The sequence below is a fragment of the Crassostrea angulata genome, chromosome 1, assembly GCF_025612915.1.
Source record: "Crassostrea angulata isolate pt1a10 chromosome 1, ASM2561291v2, whole genome shotgun sequence".
Taxonomy (NCBI): Eukaryota; Metazoa; Mollusca; class Bivalvia; order Ostreida; family Ostreidae; genus Magallana; species Magallana angulata.
Window position 1 is genome coordinate 47,765,086 of NC_069111.1, and position 20,811 is coordinate 47,785,896.

A 20,811-nucleotide genomic window follows, 5' to 3' on the forward strand; every position below is an offset into this window, starting at 1 on the left:
ATATTACATAGCCTATATTGCATTTTGTTGAACTTTAACTGATTAATATGACACACTTAAAACTACAAGTGTGCATGTGTTTTCAAACATACCAAAAAATTGAATTTTACGGCATGTAAACGTGTTCAATTTTGGACTGATCTGTGATCAACGTTATTTTGTAACTCACTTAGTCTGTATAAACATTCATTTTATTATATGTTCTTCGATATTAATCACACAATATTTACTTCTGATGTTGACACTCATGACTGACACGCTAATCGACCTCGGATTGTATAATTCACGTGCAGATCGAGTCGCCATTTTACAGTTTTCAATGAATATAAACAAACCACACTTCTTCATTTTGCGGAGCTGTTGACAATGTTTCAAAGATTTCAATACATATTTATTGTAAATAAAACAGTGAAGACATATGCTGTAAAACGTCGAATGGATTTCACGGCGTGTCAACCCGAATTTTCCCGTGGATCTACATTTTGCAACAAGTTTTTTATGAGGAAAAACAGTTAAACTCATGCGATTTTCAATATATACAGTATATGGTACATTATGAACGGTAACGTAAAATTTATTTGTTCACTAAACAGTTTCTGGCGATTTTTTTTTCACAATGAACTGAATGACATTATTCGATAAGCGAAGTACAATCTTATTCTGTGACTGATAATCTATATGTGCCGATCCCTGCTTTTAGAGAACTTTTTCTTTTTCTTTTCATTAATATTTTACACATGTACGTGAACATCTCCCCGTTTGTTATTAAATAACTCTGTACGTAAATTTTTAACTTGCTAGTACAACTTTATGAGATGTTTTCCTTTCCACGTGTTAGCATCATGTTCTCAACATGCATTTGATAAATGGGCGGGTCTATATAAATGCACCAATCAGAATCTTTATTTCAAATCACAATTGAAATACACACCGATTAGAAAGTGTCATCACTCAACGCAATGCTACATCGGTCGTAGCGAATACTTTCATGTAAGATTTGCGATAAATCACAGAATTAAGTACTTGCATAAAATAAGGAATCTACAGTTAGTACATCTTAAGTGTCACAATTTGAATTTTAAAAGTTCTTTTTTTTTTACCACAGCGCAATGGAAATTTTTGAATCGTCCAACACAAACTTTTGATTTTGTAGACGTAATTTTCATTAAACTATGTTTTTATACTAACCTGATCACCATTGTATTCAATATGAAAACTAAGGTGTGCCCAGAGGAAAATTTTGTGATTGTGTGGAAGAAAGCCGCCCTCTTCTAAATGACCTATGAACCCTCGCACTGGAATTTCATCTAAAAATATAAAGACATAAAATACACTGTACATATGGGTATTCATTTTGGATGCAGTTCTGTTTGAAAAAAAAGCAGGCAGTTAAAGGCTTGTCTAGGTCAAAAACTAATATTTTTCATACCTGAGTGTCAGTAAATATCGTACTTCAAACAATTCTAAGACAGTCCATGTAAGTACAAGACAGTCCATTTCTACACTTCCCATAAGACTGAGCTTACTAATATTGGACTACCAAAGATTAGTTTTTTGACAATAAGAACATTGGACATCACAGCAAAGTTAAATGGAATGAAATGTAAATGTCTGTGTTAAATATTTCTATTTAAAGCTATTTTTTTCCTGGATGTAAACATTGTATTTGCATTCACACATTTTTAAATTAGCTGTTCACGGACAAAAGGATTGGCTACTGCAGTTTAAATGAGATGATAACTATCTAGCTAACATACTAGTTATTATTTTATCTTTGTTACCAATAACAAATTCAAAGTAGTACAGATCCTCAATGGCGTCTCGCAGTAATTGCAGGTCATTCTCTTTAAACGTAACTTTACACAACTCTTTCTTGTCTGCATCCTCTGTAAAGAAAACAACATCGTCTGAATTTTTTTGTCTCAAAATGAAACAAACAAACAAAACACACACTGTCACACACACATACACACTCTTACACAATTATCATGTCATAAACAATAGCATTTTGTAATAAATGCAAAACAAAAATTTAAAAATAAGCATTATATCAAATTTGGATTGAATTTTGTTTTTGCCTGGATTTAGTGTAAGCGGCTCTTACGCTACAATGGGTGAGGTTTGAGACCATGTATTGATTACTACCTATTGTATTGTCTTCAATTTTAATATGTTTTTCTTTCTTTTTCATGTTACAGGTAAACGTGTCAGCCCATCAACTAGGCTGCCATACCAAAGACAAATCTCCACATCAGATATGCCAATAAACCCAGCAAAAATCATGCAATTTGTGACAAAAGCAGAGCAGGGAAAAAATCCCAGATTTTCTGAATCCAGAGTTATTAATTAGTCCGGCAAAGCCTAGCTTCACTAATCCAAACTGACAGATTGATGGGAGATTAAGTCTCCATAATCAGCTTAACCACAAGTATTCCCCCAATAAATCATAAAATATATCCTCGCTGATTAGCAGGTACATGGATGAAGAGCTGACCAAGGGATTTACAGTCAGAGACGTCAGGAAATCAATGGTACCTCACTGTATTGTATTGAACTTTTGACAAGCCAGACAGAAATGAGGATGTTTCTAGCACTAATCCTGTTTTTTTCTCTCTTTCTTCCCATATCTCTTCTAATCCAAATTGTAATATTTCATCCATTCAGATATAAGCATTGAACCCTTGTACAAGATGTAGCTGAGGCATTCAATGATATTAGGACCGGTCTGGGATTAAATTGCAACATATCTATCCAGTTTCTGTATTTTAGCATGCATGTATTTCTTATAATATTTGGTATAAATTTAACTTTTATGATTGTGTGAGCATGGCAACTTACAATTTACGTTTGTGCAATAATTCATTCCTCTTGGTTCAATACACTGTCATTGATATATTAAGGTTTTCTCAGAAAATTAAACAAACGCAAATGACTGTATTTTCTAGGAAACATGTTTTTTCATTTAAGTAACCAATTTTGTACTAGTATTTGAAAATATAAAAATTATTATTTGCATAACTTATCTAAAAGTTATTAGTTTAGTATTCTTTGTTAAATCTGTAAAGCATCAGAAAAACAAAAATATGAAGTTTTTATGCTTGTGGACTGTTTTGGATGAATTTCTCTGAGACACTCACTTAAGTACAAAATAATACACTTTTATTTTGTTTTCAAAAAGAATAATGACTTCAACATTTTGTCATATCTCTAAGATAAAATGGGGGACAATAAAATTGCTATTGTACTCATAGCCAGTAAAAAGGTAAACAAGAGGCCCAGGGGCCACATCACTCACCTGAGCAACAATTGCCTAAATTCTGATCAAATTAGCATTACAGTATCAAAATATTTTGACAACTAAGTACATAGATCTTGCTGAAAAAAAATTGAAAATCTGCCAATTTTTATCCACCTCTTTGTTTTTGGTAAATACCAAGCCCCTTTTGTTGTTGTACCTGTAAGAAGATTTTTCTCTATTCCTATATACCCCCCCCCCCCCCATTTCGTGGCCCCACTTTTCTCTAGGGAATCATGGTTTCATCAAACTTAAAAATCTGCATAACCTGTGCTTTCACACTAAGTACTGAGTTTTGGACCGAAAACTTTCCCAGAATATTTTTAAAGATTTTCTCTATATATTCCTATGTAAAAATTCAAACCGCCATCACGGCCCCGCCCTACCACTAGGAACTGTGATTTTGCAAACTTGAATTTACACTACCGGAGGATGCCTCTACACAAGTTTAAGCTTTCCTGGCCAAATAGTCTTTAAAAAGAAGATTTTTAAAGATTTTCTCTATATATTCCTATGTAAAAATTCATCCCCATTGTGGCCTCACCCTACCCCAGGACTATTATTTAAACAAACTTGAATCTATACGATCTGGGGATGCTTCCACTCAAATTTTGGCTTTCCTGGCCTAATAGTTTTGAGAAGAAGATTTTTAAAGATTTTCTCTATATATTCCTATGTAAAACATGATCCCCCTACTGTGGCCCCACCCTAACCCCGGGGACCATGATTTGTACAAACTTGAATCTACACTACCTGAGGATGCCTCCACACAAGTTTAAGCTTTTCAGGCCGAATAGTTTTTGAGAAGAAGATTTTTGAAAAATACCAACAAATTTTCAATAATTCTCAATTATCTCCCCTTTAAAGAGGGCGTGGCCCTTCATTTGAACAAACTTGAATCCCCTTTACCTAGTGGTGCTTTGTGCCAAATTTGGTTGAAATCTGCCCAGTGGTTCTTGAGAAGAAGATGAAAATGTTAAAAGTTTACAACGACGACGACGACAACAACGACAGACAACGGACAAATTGTGATCAGAAAAGCTCACTTGAGCCTTTGGCTCAGGTGAGCTAATAATATAGAATGATATATTATGATTATGAATTATAATACTATATGATATTGTATCATATATGATACATCATTATAATATATTATAATTTGATACAACATTGTATCATATTATATAATGCAATATCATGTGATACAGCAATATATTATAAAATACAATATCATATTATACAATATCATATCATATGGTAAAATATTATGAATTAAAATATAATATATAGTTACCATTACATGTAATACAACAATATATTATTTATAACAGAATATCACATTATAAATTATTGATTCATATGATACAATTCAAAATATTATACAATATCAAATCATATGATTCAATCTTGGATTTATTCAAAACTGTCACATCAAGCAGAAGTTTCACTTGAAGCTAATAGGCAAAATTATTCTGCGATTCTCTCTGTCTCCCGATCTGTCCTTCAACATCTAAACTTACAACTGACTCAACCAAAACAACACGTTACACCTGCTGTTAATAACAAGAGGCCCATGGGCCACATCGCTCACCTGAGGAACAATAGGTATGATAAAATCAGCTCAATGGAGTCATAATACAAACTATCTAGACAATGTACAATAATTCATGTAAATCCTGTATAAATAAAATCCATTTTCCCCTGGATATTCTTATGTTTATAATCATTAGTCCCTTTTCTAACAGAATGATTTTATAGTCATATCATATGTTGAGTATTGCAGTTCTAAAAAAGATTCCTAACAATAGTTTGTATATGGGATATAAACGTACATCAAACTCTGAACCTTCTCGTGAGGCCAAACAATTGTCCTGGGGCCAACGTCTTAACAATTATAAAGAATCATCTGGCTGATTAGTTTCTGAGAAGATTTTTAAAGATTTACCCTATATATCCCTTTGTTAAACTTTGACCCCCCGCCCCCATTGTGGCCCCACACTACCCCTGGGGATCATTATTTTCACAACTTTGAATCTACACTACCTGAGGATGCTTTCGCAAAAGTTTCAGCTTTCCTGGCTGATTAGTTTCTGAGAAGAAGATTTTTAAAGAATAACTCTGTTTATTCCTATGTAAAACATCGACCTCCCATTGTGGCCCAAACCTACCCCCAGGGGTCATGATTTTCACAAATTTAAATCTACACTACCTGAGGATGCTTCCACACAAGTTTTAGCTTACCTGGCTAATTAGTTTCTGAGAAGAAGATTTTTAAAGATTTACTGTATATAATCATATGTTAAACTTCGATCCCCCATTGTGGCCCCAACCTACCCCCAGGGGTCATGATTTTCATAACTTTAAATCTACACTACCTGAGGATGCTTTCACACAAGTTCCAGCTTTGCCGGCGAATTTGTTTCTGAGAAGAAGATTTTTAAAGATTTACTGTATATATTCCTATGTTAAACTTTGATCCCCCATTGTGGCCCCACCCTACCCCCGGGTGTCATGATTTTCACAACTTTAAATCTACACTACCTGAGGATGCTTCCACACTGGTGTCAGCTTTCCTGGCTGATTAGTTTCTGAGAAAAAGATTTTTAAAGATTGACTGTATATATTCCTATTTAAAACGTCGATCCCCCATTGTGGCCCCACCCTACCCCCGGGGCTCATGATTTTCACAAATTTGAATCTTCACTACATAAGGATGCATCCACACAAGTGTCAGCTTTCCCGGCTGATTAGTTTCTGAGAAGAAGATTTTTAAAGAATTGCTTTTTATATTCATATGTTAAACTTCGACCCTCCATTGTGGCCCCACCCTACCCCCAGGGGTCATGATTTTCACATCTTTGAATCTACACTACCTGAGGATGCTTCCACACAAGTTTCAGCTTTCCTGGCCGATTAGTTTCTGAGAAGAAGATTTCTAAAGATTTACTCTATATATTCCTATGTTAAACTTCGACCCCCATTGTGGCCCCATCATCAGGTGAGCTAAAAAGGTTAAGTTTACAATTCAATAAGTTGGTTTCTGGAAGAACAGATTTTGAAAATTTTTGTTATAAATACTGACAATTTTTTTTACTTTTTTAATCTTTAGCTTTTAAGATCTGTGTACAAACATAGAATTGTGAGCAAATCTCTGTATCTTGCTTATAATTCGAAGCTTAACACTCAAATATGGTTACTAAATAAAAATTGTAAACAATTAAACACAAGAAACATGCACTACATGTATAACAAATAAAGAACACAATTTAATTTTTCGAAATGAATCATATATTTACATGTATATACCTACATATTTCCGTAAGCGATATCAAACTCTATTTAAACTGAGTAAAACTAGAGAAAATGCCGAGCATCTCAACAAAACCTATTGGATTAATCTACCATTACGCAAAAGATAATGCCGAATTGCCGATAGAATGAATTGTATTTCAGTACCCCTACATCAGGTTTTGCTTAATTTGCGCAGGTAACCAGTTAACGTAACTGTTTGATTTACCGAAGTCTCTGTTTGATTTGATACGTAATACAGACGATAGTTTCCAGGTTACAAAGCATAAATAATGAAAACGAAACGAAAATCGGAACAAGCTAACACCAACGTCATGTGTAAAAACTGTCAACGCATTGAAATATTTAGCCTCAATTTACTTCACAAAATCGGCACTAATATATTTTTCATGTTTCAAAATTTCCCTTCATACGCGAACTGTTGCACAACAAGCAAATTCATCATAGTCAGATCGACCCTTTTTCGTATAATGGCATGGCTGCTTTAAACAAAGAACCTCGTTTTAGAAGTATGGAATACGAGTCTTGGTAAAATATGCAAACCCGGGCCGTGGCAAAATATATGCCGGGGCAGATCGGCAATCGTCAATTCCAAATACGCATTATTTTGCAGCAATATCTACAGCGAATACAAATATACCAGTCCATCAAATATCCTGAAATTTTATTGAGATTGGCAGATTTATAACTGCCAATCTTTTGTTTTGCCCAGGCCAAGTCTTGCCTACCCATTTAACCGGATGCCGAGCCCGAAGCTATTAAACTGATTGAAACACGCCTTTCCTTTATTATTATTTTCGTAATAACTTAGATTTGAAACAAAATTACACCTTAATTTTTGCAATTTATATTTTCCTTCCCATAAGGATTATTTATGCTAAACTACGTTGAATTTGCCTCGGTAGTTCTTGAGAAGAAGATTTTTAAAAATGCACCCCCTTTTTCTACAGTTTCAAGGTTTTCTCCGCTTTGAATACAGATCGGACTTTTATTTTTGCAATTTATTTTTGCCCTCCCATAAGGATGCTTTGTGCCAAATTTGGTTGAAATTGGATAAGCAGTTTTAGAGAAGAAGTTCAAAATGTAAAAAGTTTACAGACGGACAGACGGACAGACGGACGGACGGACACACATTAGGCTATTTATTGGGTTCGTCAAGTCCAAGTTCTGTTGGATATTGCTTATTGGATATGAAAAAGGCGTACATACGAGAGTGTAGTTTTTGGGTTGTAACTGTTTTAATCTAATTGGGTAAATATATTTAAGTGTCCACATTTATTGAATTTATTTTTTATTTTTCTTTATTCATTCCAAATTAATGCTTGTTTTATTGTTTGTAGGTATATTGTGACAAAACTGCAAATGTTTTGTGTGAGGCAAACTATTTTTTTGTGAAGTTGTTTTGCTAAGATAAAAAAATATTATTTCCTTCTACAATTTACCTTAAAGTGCTTCCTACTGAAAAGCATGTTATTCATTACAAGAAAACTAAGCAAGTCTTATGATAAAGTCCCATTCATATTTGATACAAACAAGTAGCCAACAGGTATTCTACTCCTGTCCAGCTTCTCTTGGTTACCTGTATCCTATCAATGTAAATACAACCCAACAAGAATTAGAAACCTGTCCAACTCTTCTTGATTACTTATTTTCCTTAAATGGAATGCAACCTAATAAATATTGGACACCTGTCCAAATCCTCCTGGCTATCTTTCTTTCTTAACTGGAATACGACCCAATGAAAATCGGACACCTGTCCAAATCCTCTTGGTTACCTGTCTTCCTTCAATGGAATACAAACCAATAGAAATAAGAAACCTGTCCAAATCCTCTTGGTTACTTTTTCTTCCTTTACTGGAATACAACCCAAAAAAAGTCGGACACTTGTCCAAATCCTCTTGGTTACTTTTTCTTCCTTTACTGGAATACAACCAAATAAAAGTTGGACACCTGTCTAAATCTTCTTGGTTACCTTTCTTCCTTTACTGGAATATAACCGAACAAAAGTCGGACACCTGTCCAAATCTTCTTGGTTACCTTTCTTCCTTTACTAGAATACAACCCAATAAAAGTTGGACACTTGTCCAAATCTTCTTGGTTACCTTTCTTCCTTTACTAGAATACAACCCAATAAAAGTTGGACACTTGTCCAAATCTTCTTGGTTACCTTTCTTCCTTTACTGGAATATAACCCAACAAAAGTCGGACACTTGTCCAAATCCTCTTGGTTACCTTTCTTCCTTTAATACTAGAATACAACCCAATAAAAGTTGGACACTTGTCCAAATCCTCTTGGTTACCTTTCTTCCTTTACTGGAATATAACCCACTAAAAGTTGGACACCTGTCCAAATCCTCTTGGTTACCTTCCTTCCTTAACTATAATACAACTCAACAAGAATTGGACACGGTCCAAATCCTCTAGGTAACCTATTTTTCTCTAATTGAAATACAACCCAACAAGATCTGGACACCTGGCTCTCCAAATCCTCTTTGTTACCTATCTTCCTTAACTGATATATAACTTAACAGATATTTGGAACATCTGTCGGCATTTTTCTTCAATATCTGTTCTCCTGCATTAGAATACAACCCAATCAGTAGAGGGCATTTATATAGCCCTTGTTTTGTACTGAAGATTCCTAATTAAATACGAGGAATTTATAACCACATTGAATCACAAGAAGCAAATCTCACGAGATTTTAACATTTCGTTTTTATTTTTCAAAAAAAAATTGGCATTCATAAGCATTATAAGCATTAAATAAATAGTTCAAATATTTTTTGAACACTACATATCTGGTCTAGAAACCTTTACAAATATCAATTTATGATAGGTCAAGGTACATGTACCATCATTTTGCAACTACCTGGCTGTTATGCAAATGACAATTTAGCAATTAACAATTTTTCTAAGCATGGATCTTAAATAATTGCAACATGGCCACAGTTCAAGAAAATTCAAGCAATATAATGAAAATATTTTGTCCACAAACCTTCAATTCATCTACCACAAAGTATATGTAATTACCAAACTAAGAGGTGTCAACTTTCTTTTGTTTTTATCTTCAAAACACAGAAAGATAATAATCTAGGCTTTGATACAAAGATATATTTATGACAAAGGGCAAACGGTGTCTTAAATAAATCAAGTCCTTAGTTACAAAAATTGGCAATCAGTCCTTTAATAAAAGAAGTTCTCATCAAATGAAGAAAATCCATGAAAATACTACAAATAATTTTATACTACCATACTGCTAAATAAATTGCAATCTTGCAATAATTTGACTTGATCAAACAAAATTCTCATCAAATGTCCAATAAAATGAAAATGTACTTTTGAATGATAACATTCTCAAACTGATTACATCCTTTCTAAAAAGATACAATGCATGTCTTTCTCACAATAAAAGAAATTACAATTGATTCAATTTCAGTGAAAAGTATGGTAAACAGTGATGAAAATGAAAAAAAATTGTCTCAAAACTAAAAAAATAAAAATTCACTGTAATAAGAGCAAGGAGGAAGATGAAAACAAACATCCTTACATTATTAAGTTTTGCTGTAGGTTTTAGATCCAAAAACTGTCAAGGTGGTTTTATTTTTTATTTTTTTTTTTTTTTGGGGGGGGGGGGGGCAGACTCCACACTTTCTTCTTTAGAGTTTCCCATAGCTTATTATATTAGCTCTGCTTTCCTCTATCCACATATTGCAAGTTATTCTTCCTGGAGTGGTGTTCGAGATCAGACATTCTCTGAAATATTCCTTAACCTCCTCCAGTTCAGCCTCCGTCCATTTCATTCATGCTGCAATGAAACAAATTTGTACGTCACATAAAATATGTTAATTAAATAAAGATAGAAAATAAAATAACTCAAATCATATCTTAACAAGGACTGAAACACACACTTGGCCTCATTTACAATTAATTACTTTGCACACAAAGTTTGACTGATAATATCCTGCTTGGATGGAGTTTGAAATTAGAAAAGTTAATTGAAATAATAGATTAACTCAAATCAGTCATGTGGTATGATATGAAGAAAAAAAATATTTACTAGATTAGGAGGTTTTCTTTCCTCGAAATGATGTATCCTCTTATTCATCTTCCTGTATGTCTTCTTCTTCTATCACTACAAGAAAGTTTTATTCAATTAATTGCAACTGAAAAGTGCTTTTTTCCCAATTTATCAAATTCCAGAAACCAAATTTTCAAACACCTTTACAACAAACGGTTTACATCTAACTGTTCATCAAAGGAATATAATTATGATGGTGTAAACAAGGAAGCAGTAAAAAAATGTTCATTACAATTTTTATCCTTTGTCTGCATTCACACTGAAATATTGAGAAAATTAAATACAGGAATCCATTTCTCAAAATTTTTGAAATAGCAAATTAATGTGCTTTTCACTTGAAGATAACATGCATTAAGATGTTTCTAAGAAAAGAAAAAAAGCACAAAAAATATTACATACACTTACTTTTTTCCGTCAAGGAACATGCTCCTGGCCACCAAACACCCCCATCCAGGAGAAGAGCTACAGCATCTCCTGAAATACAAGGAAATCGATTAAAAAAAATTTCATAAGGCTTGATCATTGTGTCATGCTTCTGCTTAAATTCAAGCCAAGGTTACATTCACTATTTATTTGATGTACACCTGTCAGTGTTCTAACCATAGAAACCAAACTTCTTGTTTCTTTATGGCCATTTAATCTAGAGTTTAAAATGCAAACACACAAATACACATGAATTTACAAGTGTAAGATACCAACAATCATAGCAGCTTGGTCCTCACAACACGCTACCGCCATGTTCTTTACCTTCAATTTACTACAGAAAGTAAAATATTTAATGTGGCACGTATCATTATATGCTCTTACCTTAAAATTAGCACATCTTTTGTTCTCTTGGTAGTTGATCCACCTGTGCATAATAAAAATGCAAATATATCTCTATATTTATACTTATAATGGACTTACTGATTCACGATATCCAACAAAAAAATTGGACAAGCGATTTATTAATATTATTCTACCCAACAATGTATTCATCGTCAAAAATATACAAGATGTTAGCATAGTATAAAAATTTATAATCCACATTTACGATTTCTCACTTTCATAAATAATATAGTTTTTAATATATAGCCTGGTATAGTGTTAAATCTAGGATTTGAAAAGGGCATGTTAAATAATGGTGAAAAGGGCACTTTTCTCTGCGGTAAATATTATAACACCTTGAAAGAGGCACCTTTTTTTGCGGTAATATTATAAATCATTAATCCTTGGAAACAAGCGTATTTTAAGGAAAATTTTGCATCGTAATCAAATGTGACCTCAAGATCTGTAATGAAACAATATTATTGTACAAAAAATGATTTGCTTTTGCATTCACATATTAAGTGTTATTCAATATTTTTTTTTCATTTTTTTTCTCTCTTAAATTGATTTACATTTATTTTCATCCCTTAGAACAGTCTGACTAGTTTTAAAGTATAATGCATTAAAAATTCTTTATTTCATTTAGGCTATTCGGTCTTCCCATAAAATAGAGTTATCGTTACTTTTAGAGTTATCTACTCCTTATAGCAGGTATAGATCACTTCCGGTAAATCGAAGTTATCAGTGCGGGAACATACAAAATTGACATGAATTTATCGTCTTTAACAACCTTTGAGGATATTTTGAATTTTAAAAAGGAAGAAATCAAAAGTTATCTTAAATCCGAAAACTTAAAAATCAGTGGCTCAAAACAAGAATTAGCAAGGAGAGCATTTGATCACAATCAATCACAACACAATCAAATTATAAACAATGCGAGTGAAACGCCCACGGATGCATCGTTTGAGGATTGTTCTTCCATACCGTCTTTTGCAGAACTTACGGATGGATGGTCAAGTAACTTTTCAGAAAAAATCAACCCGCCTGTAACTCAGAAAGATATCGAAAATTATTTAATAAGAAGTAGCAACCGAACGTGTGATCGCCAGAAAATGGCTTGCTATCGACAGTACATACAGGGACATAAGTTTTGCAAGGAAAAATATATTCATAAAATTATGGCAAATAAAATAACAGACGAACACCGTTTTTGTTACATTCGGTCAAAATGTTATGCATCATTGAAAAAAGAAATTTACACACAGTGGGTAGTTGTTTCCAAAGAGTCACCAATGGTTATCCACTCAGCCAGCTGTACATGCCCTGCAGGGTAATTAAATACAGCATTCAGTTTCTCAAAATAAAATTTTGACAATTCAATAAATCAAAACCGATAATTTGATTCTACGTTGATCAAAAGTTTTTAAGAAGATTATGAAAACGAGAGTTTATTGTGAATCTATTTATCAAAGCTGAACACCACTCATAATTCATGCACCATCACACAGGAATAAACCCTTCGATTTCGTTACAACCGAATGCATACCTAAAACTCGCGGCCGAAGTGCATGTAGTATCCCATTGTTTGTCATATATTTTTTACATTTATTTCTTGTTTATATGTGCATTTTCTGTTCTTACTAGTAAATAATGCATTATTCTGTATATTTTATAATACGATAACTTCATCGCGATCGAGAAAAATTGCGATGTGAGGTGTACGTTCACCCAGGTGAGACCTCATTTATTTGGGGTTGTATGAATTATCGGCAATGAAAGAAAAATATCAGTAGCGGACAACGCCTTTTACGAGTGTGTTCAGCTTTAATAAATACAAGTTTTTTTTATAGAATTTGTGATTTCAGTTTAAAAAAAATTTTGGGCTTAAAAAAAATATTTTTTCTTTTAAAGCCTCGGAGAAGGTTGCACACATATCGCCGGTCTTCTGTTCACTTTAGAGGAATTGTACGAGAACCATCGTAATAAGCCCTGTACATCAAAGCCGTGCACCTGGAACAAACCTTCCAAGAGAACAAAAGAGTGCAAAACAATTGATCAGCTGAACTTTAAAAAATATAAACAAGATGTAAATCAAACTCCTATCATTGAAATGAAAAATAATGATTGCAAATCATTTCGCGATAGTTTATGTGGCAGGTTACAAAACAAAAATGCTGTTATTCACCATCTTTTGTATACCCCTGATAATGATATTGAAGTCAGTGGGGATCTGAATGTAGGGCACGAAGAAGAAGTAGTTTCTTCAGATACGATCACATATGCATCAGATGAATTTATTGAAATTCAAAACTGTCTTCAATTTATTCAGTCTTGTACTACATCTGATAATCAAATGCCCCTTTCCACTGACGTCTGTAATGAGGTTGAATTAAGAACAAGGGGACAGTCTGACAACAAGCTGTGGTTTGAGGCACGAAAAGGCAGAATAACTGCATCATTGTTTCATGATGTACTAAAACGCAAAGAAAGCACTAACCCAGGTAAATTGGTTGAAAAAATCATAGGTGAGAATAATGAGCAATTAACCACAGCAGCAATAAAATGGGGGCTAAAACATGAAAATATCGCCAAGAAGCGTTATCAAGCACACATGAGACTCCACGGCAAAGAGAAAATATCGGTAAAAAACTGTGGCTTGTTCTTACTCCAGTCATTTATTGCTATTGGAGCAAGTCCTGATGGTATAGTGCAGACAAACACAAATACATATCTAGTTGAAATCAAATGCCCATTCAAGTGGAGAAATAGTACTATACTTGAAGCTTGCAAATCCCCAGATTTTTATTGTTATCTAGATTCAAACAATAAAATCCAATTAAAACAAAATCACAGATATTACACCCAAATTCAGGGTCAAATGGGTGTATGTCAGTACAAGGTGTGTCATCTTGTTTTGTATACATTGCAAGACCTGACTGTTATTGAAATCCCATTTAATGCTGTGTTTTGGGAGTCACTTCTGTCAAAATTAAAAACATTCTACATGAAATTTGTCATTCCATGTTTGAATGCAACAGTTGAAAAATAAACACACTTAAAACAATTAACTAATGTTTGTTTTTTAGTTATTCAACAGTTATAGATTTAATGTACTGTGTAAAATTTGATAATAGTAAATATACAAGTACAAAGTACATAACTGCAGTATTATATTATGAAGCCATCAGAATATGTTATACATAACTGAAAATGTTTTACATAACCCAATGCTTGTGTGTATGATATATGCATACTAAACAACAGTATAGTAAAATTTGATGATTCTATGTTCTTTTCATGAAATATATATATTTCAATATGCTTTCACCAAATTCTTCAATGAAAATGATTTCACCAAAAATACAATTAAGAATTATTATTCTATGAGTTATCCACACAAATACTTTTAACGTATAGTTATTCATTGACTGACAAGTGGTGGTAAAACATTGGTAAGTGCTGCACATACAAAAAATATGTCATTTGCAATAGGAGCAAGTGCCAGTGGCATAATGCCTTGCAATATTCTAAAATTTTTAATTTGTTCCATCTTTCTTTCAACATGGATCCTGGCTGAGGCGATGCGTCTAGTAATTTCAACTTCCTCTTTTGTGAACTGACTCTTTGTTTTAAACGGGGGACAATACAACTTTACACACTTTCTTTCGAAATCAGCTTTTAAGTGAACAAACCCTTTATCAACCATTACTGCATCACCTGGCTGTAAAGCTTCTAACAGACCACAATTTCTAGTAATATGCACATCAGATGTTGATCCACCCCATAGTTTGGAAACTAAACAAACAGCTCCAGTCATAGAGATTCCAATCAATGACTTAAATGTATTATGAGATTTGTAGTTGGAGAAAGTCTGAGACTTATTTTCTAATGAAGATGGTGTTTGTATGAATATTTCTGTGCAATCTAATACAATGCGTGTGTCAGAAAAGTTAAGGAAACAACTTGGAATTCTCTGCTGCAATATCTTTAGTTCAGGTAAAAATACAATAGAGGACAAACACTGTCTCATGAAGATAATCCATCTAAAGAATATCCTAGATACTGATGAACTAGATAACTTGAACCTATATGCAAGATCTTTAACAAGTAGCCCCAATCGCAGCCTCATTAAAACCAACAAAAATTGATCTACAAGTCTTAGTTTCATACGTTGATCTGATTCTATTTCATCCATGCCATATTCACACAAAGTTTCAAAAAGCGCTTTAAATGTATCAAAATCGGGTAGGCCAGTATAAAATTGTACACTGTCATCTGAATTTTGAATATCTTCTACTGCAATTTCAGGTCGGGCAACATGGGTGGCTTGGTCCTTCTTTGTTGTCTCAGTCTGCGTCCAAATAGTGCATGGCAATTCTTGATGGTTCGACTCAGTCTCTTGAACCTGGGATTGACTGGAATATCTTATGAGAAAAAAAAAAACAATGCAAAATTAATCATAAAAGTAAAGAATGAATAACTCTTTAAGAGAAAGTTATCTGAATTATTTCCATTAGTTATTCTACCATATATTCTTAATTTTAGTCATTGAAATCACCTCTCTGTGTAGTTTAATCACAGGGGCTTGTGTATTAAAAAAGTGGGTATCTCAGTAAACATTGGTAAATAATATATCATTTTTTCAAAGAGGTTCCCACTTTTGTAAAGATAACTTGTTTTCTACACCAGCCACAATAATTAATTGATGTTGTTACCAGTAATGATGAAAATCAGTTAGAGTAAGCTGAAAGTGGAAATGTGAAAAAGATCAAAAAAATTTTTTCTGGAATCACAAACATAGAATTCATAAATGTACTTACTGGTGATCAATCAAAACTGACGCAGCACTTCTACTTAATGCCAGATCAGCTGATAAAGCTTCAGCAATATCATCCTTTAAAACAAAATAAATATTTTCAAGCGTACATATGTCATATGTAATATCAAGATGGAGGGGGAGGGGGTTGAAAACACTATATAGTTATTCACCCCCCCAGCAAAATACGATTGACATACATTAAATTGTAGCATTTTAGCATTGCATTAATAATTCAGTATGCATGTGGTAAATGATGCTATTGGCCTACTTTGTTCTCCTGCAGAAAATTGCTAAGGCCCGAGGGACTTGGCTCTGTCATAGTTTCTATGCTATTTCTTGTTGTACGTTTTTTGTTGACTTTCTCCTTCTTTTGGGGGAGGAATAACGTTGGCACCTCATACTTCCAAGTCCGACCCCCACCATCCGGAAAATGGTCAGAACAAACATAGGTATGATGTCCACCTTTGTAGTTCGACCTGCTTATGGCTCGAATCCAAGCACTTCTCAAAGACTGCTTTTTGGGCAAATGGTGCAATTTAACAGATTTGTTAAATCGCCCTATAGTCCCTGTAGTATTGTGACAATCTTTAATTGCACAATAGTCCTTTCCCATTGCTGTCGACACGAAAAACACGTACTTGTTCCTTTTGTTTACTTTCGCTAAAAACCAAAATGGGCGCGCTATACCTGCTCTAAGGAAAAGATAACTCGTACAACGAACGATAACTCTATTTTATGAAAATCCGGAATATGTAAACTTGAACACATCTGTATCCAGTAATGAATCATAGGACATGTATAATGTAGACAATATTCTCTTTTGAGAAGTAGACAGGCATAGCATGAGTGTAGACTATGCCTGTCCACTTTTCAATCAAAAGAAAATAAGTAGACAACTGATGGCAAAATTATTAAACCCTTTTTACCACAGAAATTTGGATATTGAAATTGTTATTTTAGGCTTTTTAAAAATCAAGTGGCATTAAAATCTGCAAAACAATATTGCAATCTTTTATTATGAATTAAGTTTCTGCATTCTTCAAGAAGTGTAGTTACGTTTTTTGGGAAACAGAGAAAATTCTGGTTAATCTGACGATAGCTTAAAAGCTTAGAAAAGAATAGGAAAACTTCACATCTAGTTTTTTATTAAAATGTTTCTTTAGTCAAATCATGGTTTTAGATGCCTCGGTGTTGAAATTTCAAATTCTCTCCATAAAATATATTCTTTTGTGTTAATTCTATTTTTTAGATAACCCTACGATGTCTCAGTGTTAATCTAACTTGTACAATTAGCCTACTAATTTCAAAGAGATAATACAGTTGTTATTTATCAAATTATTGCATCAGTAATTAGGTGTCAAATCACCAATTTAGCAGGACAGCTGTGTATACCCCCTCAGCTTGGGCCTCTCTATAGTGTTTAACTGTATTGTCTATTGTCTCAGGTCACTCGTGCGTGAAGTCCAGCAAGTTCGGGTTTAACTTTGCAAAAAACAGAGGCTAGGACAATGGTGGTTTTGAATTGAATTTACTTTCAATAAAAAGGGCATCCGCTATTCAATGTATGTTAAGACGATCAAGACAGAGGAAATTCGAAATACACATAAGTCCTTTTATTACTATAATTATCCGAATGTAGTTCAAAATTGATTAATAAAGTAAAATATCCTTATGTTTGACAAAATGTATCAAAGCAAGACTTATTTTTAAAGTGTGAATAAATCAAGAAACTTACTTTTTGGATCTTGACCTCGTGCTCACTATGCCTTGCAGACGCCATTGTTGTTGTGTGTGACATCAAACGCTTGAAAGAACAAGATTGACGGAGGTTGCTTTTCGGAACTCTCGGGAGTTACTATGACCGCAGCTTAGCAAAATTTAGTGTTCCGAAAGTATGATATAAAAGTGAATACATGGTGCGTCCATAGAAGCAACTTTTTCAGACACTTTATTGGACAAGTCGCAGTGTCAAAGTTTTGTTGGGTACTAACTTTCATGTACCCAATTAAGGCATTTTAAGTAGATTAAGCGACACTTCCTCTTGGGTATACCCAATAAGAAAAAAGTACCCAATTAGTACCAATTAAGTATAAAAAGAACCCAATACATGCACTCTCGTAAACACGGACGGACAGACGGACAGACGGACGACGGACAAAATGTGATCAGAATAGCTCACTTGAGCTTTCAGCTCAGGTGAGCTAAAAATTACGCTTCAATTTGCATCTTCTGCCTAAGATACTAAATGTTCCTAGTTCTTTCATAAGAATATCAAGATATCCATGTTAAAGAGTATTTCATATGAAATCCTGTTGAATATGGATATCATCAACACATGTATCTCTACAACCAAGGATATGTGAAAAGTCCTCATGACTGTTTCTTTATCACACACAGTAGATTCTTAATTAAACATAAGAAATTAATATCTGCATTAAACTGTGAGAAGTACCCCTTGCAGATTTTAAACTCTCACTTTTATTTTCTGAGAGTTGAGAGTCATTAATAGAGATTAGGATATATTTCCACATTTGCGATTTTATATTCTCACATTTCATTTTACAAAACAGTGGGATCGCGAAATTAATTACTTGGTAAAATAAGGAATCTACAGTATTCCAACCTCATTTTCTTCAATCCTTGGATATTTTAAAGAATTTTATTCGCTTGATCTTGTTCAAGAAAACAAAAATATCAATTGACTGTACACCTGTTTTTATCTATGGTAATTTTTTTTGGTAAGCATAAAACTCTAGAGTATTGAGCTGTGTATAATTGTCACAAACCAGTTTACATGATCCATTTGCATGCAAATACAAACACACACTGTAGAATCTTTATTAAATGCATGGAATTAATATCGCGAGAAGCAACCATCAAAGATTTCAAAATCTTCCTTTTATTTTCCAGACAGTTTTGAATTATATGAAGTCATAAGAACAAATTTGTGATTTTTAGGTCTTTCCACCTTTCAGGTGAAAGACCTCTTGTTTTCTTTATGTTTTTTTTTCTTCTTCTTCTTCTTCTTTTTTTCTATTTAGCTCGGGGTGACTTTTTTATTATTAGAGTTATCCAAACAATTTAAACTTTATGTAATTGCTCATTAAAAGTTATGGTACCAATTGACCCTGTGTCAAAGAACTCCCAGAACTTACAGAGTTATTGCCCTTTGAGAAGAAAATGCTTGTTATCGCTACTCCTCTGAAACCATAAGAGATACGGATTTGGAACTTTTACCAATGTCTTCATTACACTTAGATTGTTCTTCAATCTATCATACCAAAAGGATTTGAGGCCCCCTTGTAGTAGTTATTGCCCCTGAAAGTATTTAAATTTCCATAAAATCACTTCCAACTTTTTTATTATTTATCATAGAGACTTCGGACCACTTGGGATGGAAGAGTCTACCTTGGCCGAACAAAATGACATAAAGGTCAAAGGTCAAGGTCATTTGAGAAGCTGTTAATTAACGAGTTTTTATATCTCTTTTGTTTAGGGTGGTAGAGAAAAACATTTTTATGGATGTAGTAGGACATCTTAAGACATTTTAAAATATAACCCCTTGGCTCATACCTTTGAATAATTACAGAGTTATAGCCCCTATTGTACGAAATGCTTGTTATCGCTACTCCTCTGAAACCATAAGAGATGAAGACTTGGAACTTTTACCAATGTATTCAGTATACTTAGAGGGTTCTTCAATCTATTCATACCGAAAGGATCTGAGGCCCTCTTCTAGTAGTTATTCCCCCTGAACGTTTTTAATTTTCTATAAAATCATTTCCAACTTTTTTATTATTTGTCGTACAGACTTCGGACCACTTGGAATAGAAGCGTCTACCTTGGCCAAACAAAATGACATAAAGGTCAAAGGTCAACGTCATTTAGAAGTATTTTAATTAATGAATTTTCATATTTGAAATACAGAATTATAGTAAGGGTTTCAATAGCTTGCTGGATTGCGCAATAAGGTATTCAATTGGGTCAGCCAGGTATCACATCAAGTCCTGTGGTTACTCAGGTGGAACTTGTTATTCATTTTGTACAAAGACAGCTAGCCTGTAGAACACTCTCTTCTATTGTTAGCTTTACTGTTTATACGATTGTGTAAAGAATATTCACTTGGCTCAGTTTTGTTCATAGTAAGTGGAAAAAAATTCAGAAAAGTAATTAGATAAATCTTTACCGTTATATACAACATGGAATTTAAAAAAAAATGGCTTGATAATAATAAAAATAAAAAATCTCTTTTAAAACCATTTATCAATTAATGGCCTTGTGGTTTTCCCATTTTATAGTACAACATATATCATAGGTATAGTAATGTTTTGTAAATCTTATAGAGCAATCTAGCAATTCATTAAAATATTAGGTGGAAAGACCTCTAATTGTTCTCGAACAATTAGCCTACTAGTATGTTCTTGCAGTTTGTTAGAAAACAGAAAAACCATAGAATTAAGTATTCGCATCAAACTAGGAATTAACAGTATGCATAATGTACGA

At 33.4% G+C, this 20,811-nt stretch overlaps 2 protein-coding genes and 1 long non-coding RNA gene across 4 annotated transcripts in view; all 3 read right to left on the reverse strand.

The window, feature by feature from the left end:
• Window positions 1-20,811, reverse strand: part of LOC128167815 (transmembrane 9 superfamily member 1-like) — a 44,939-nt gene that overhangs the window by 17,371 nt on the left and 6,757 nt on the right. The window contains exons 4-5 of the mRNA XM_052833743.1: window positions 1,782-1,886; window positions 1,189-1,307 (exon numbers count right to left, since the gene is read on the reverse strand). Of these exons, the coding sequence (XP_052689703.1) occupies window positions 1,189-1,307; window positions 1,782-1,886 (224 nt within the window). The remainder of the gene's footprint in view (window positions 1-1,188; window positions 1,308-1,781; window positions 1,887-20,811) is intronic.
• LOC128167857 (uncharacterized) lies at window positions 10,232-18,131 on the reverse strand. 2 transcript variants are annotated; one of them, XR_008241264.1, is made up of 5 exons: window positions 18,044-18,131; window positions 11,490-11,532; window positions 11,088-11,156; window positions 10,662-10,736; window positions 10,232-10,409 (listed from the first exon to the last, which is right to left on the reverse strand). It is a non-coding gene; the product is annotated as an uncharacterized LOC128167857 (long non-coding RNA). The 2 variants fall into 2 exon arrangements; XR_008241267.1 differs by having other exon boundaries at window positions 11,082-11,156.
• On the reverse strand, window positions 13,474-16,998 carry LOC128167825 (uncharacterized). Its single transcript, XM_052833754.1, has 3 exons — window positions 16,577-16,998; window positions 16,310-16,383; window positions 13,474-15,913 (listed from the first exon to the last, which is right to left on the reverse strand). Exons 1-3 carry the CDS (start codon window positions 16,919-16,921, stop codon window positions 14,911-14,913), a joined length of 1,422 nt encoding a protein of 473 aa, XP_052689714.1. The 5' UTR covers window positions 16,922-16,998; the 3' UTR covers window positions 13,474-14,910.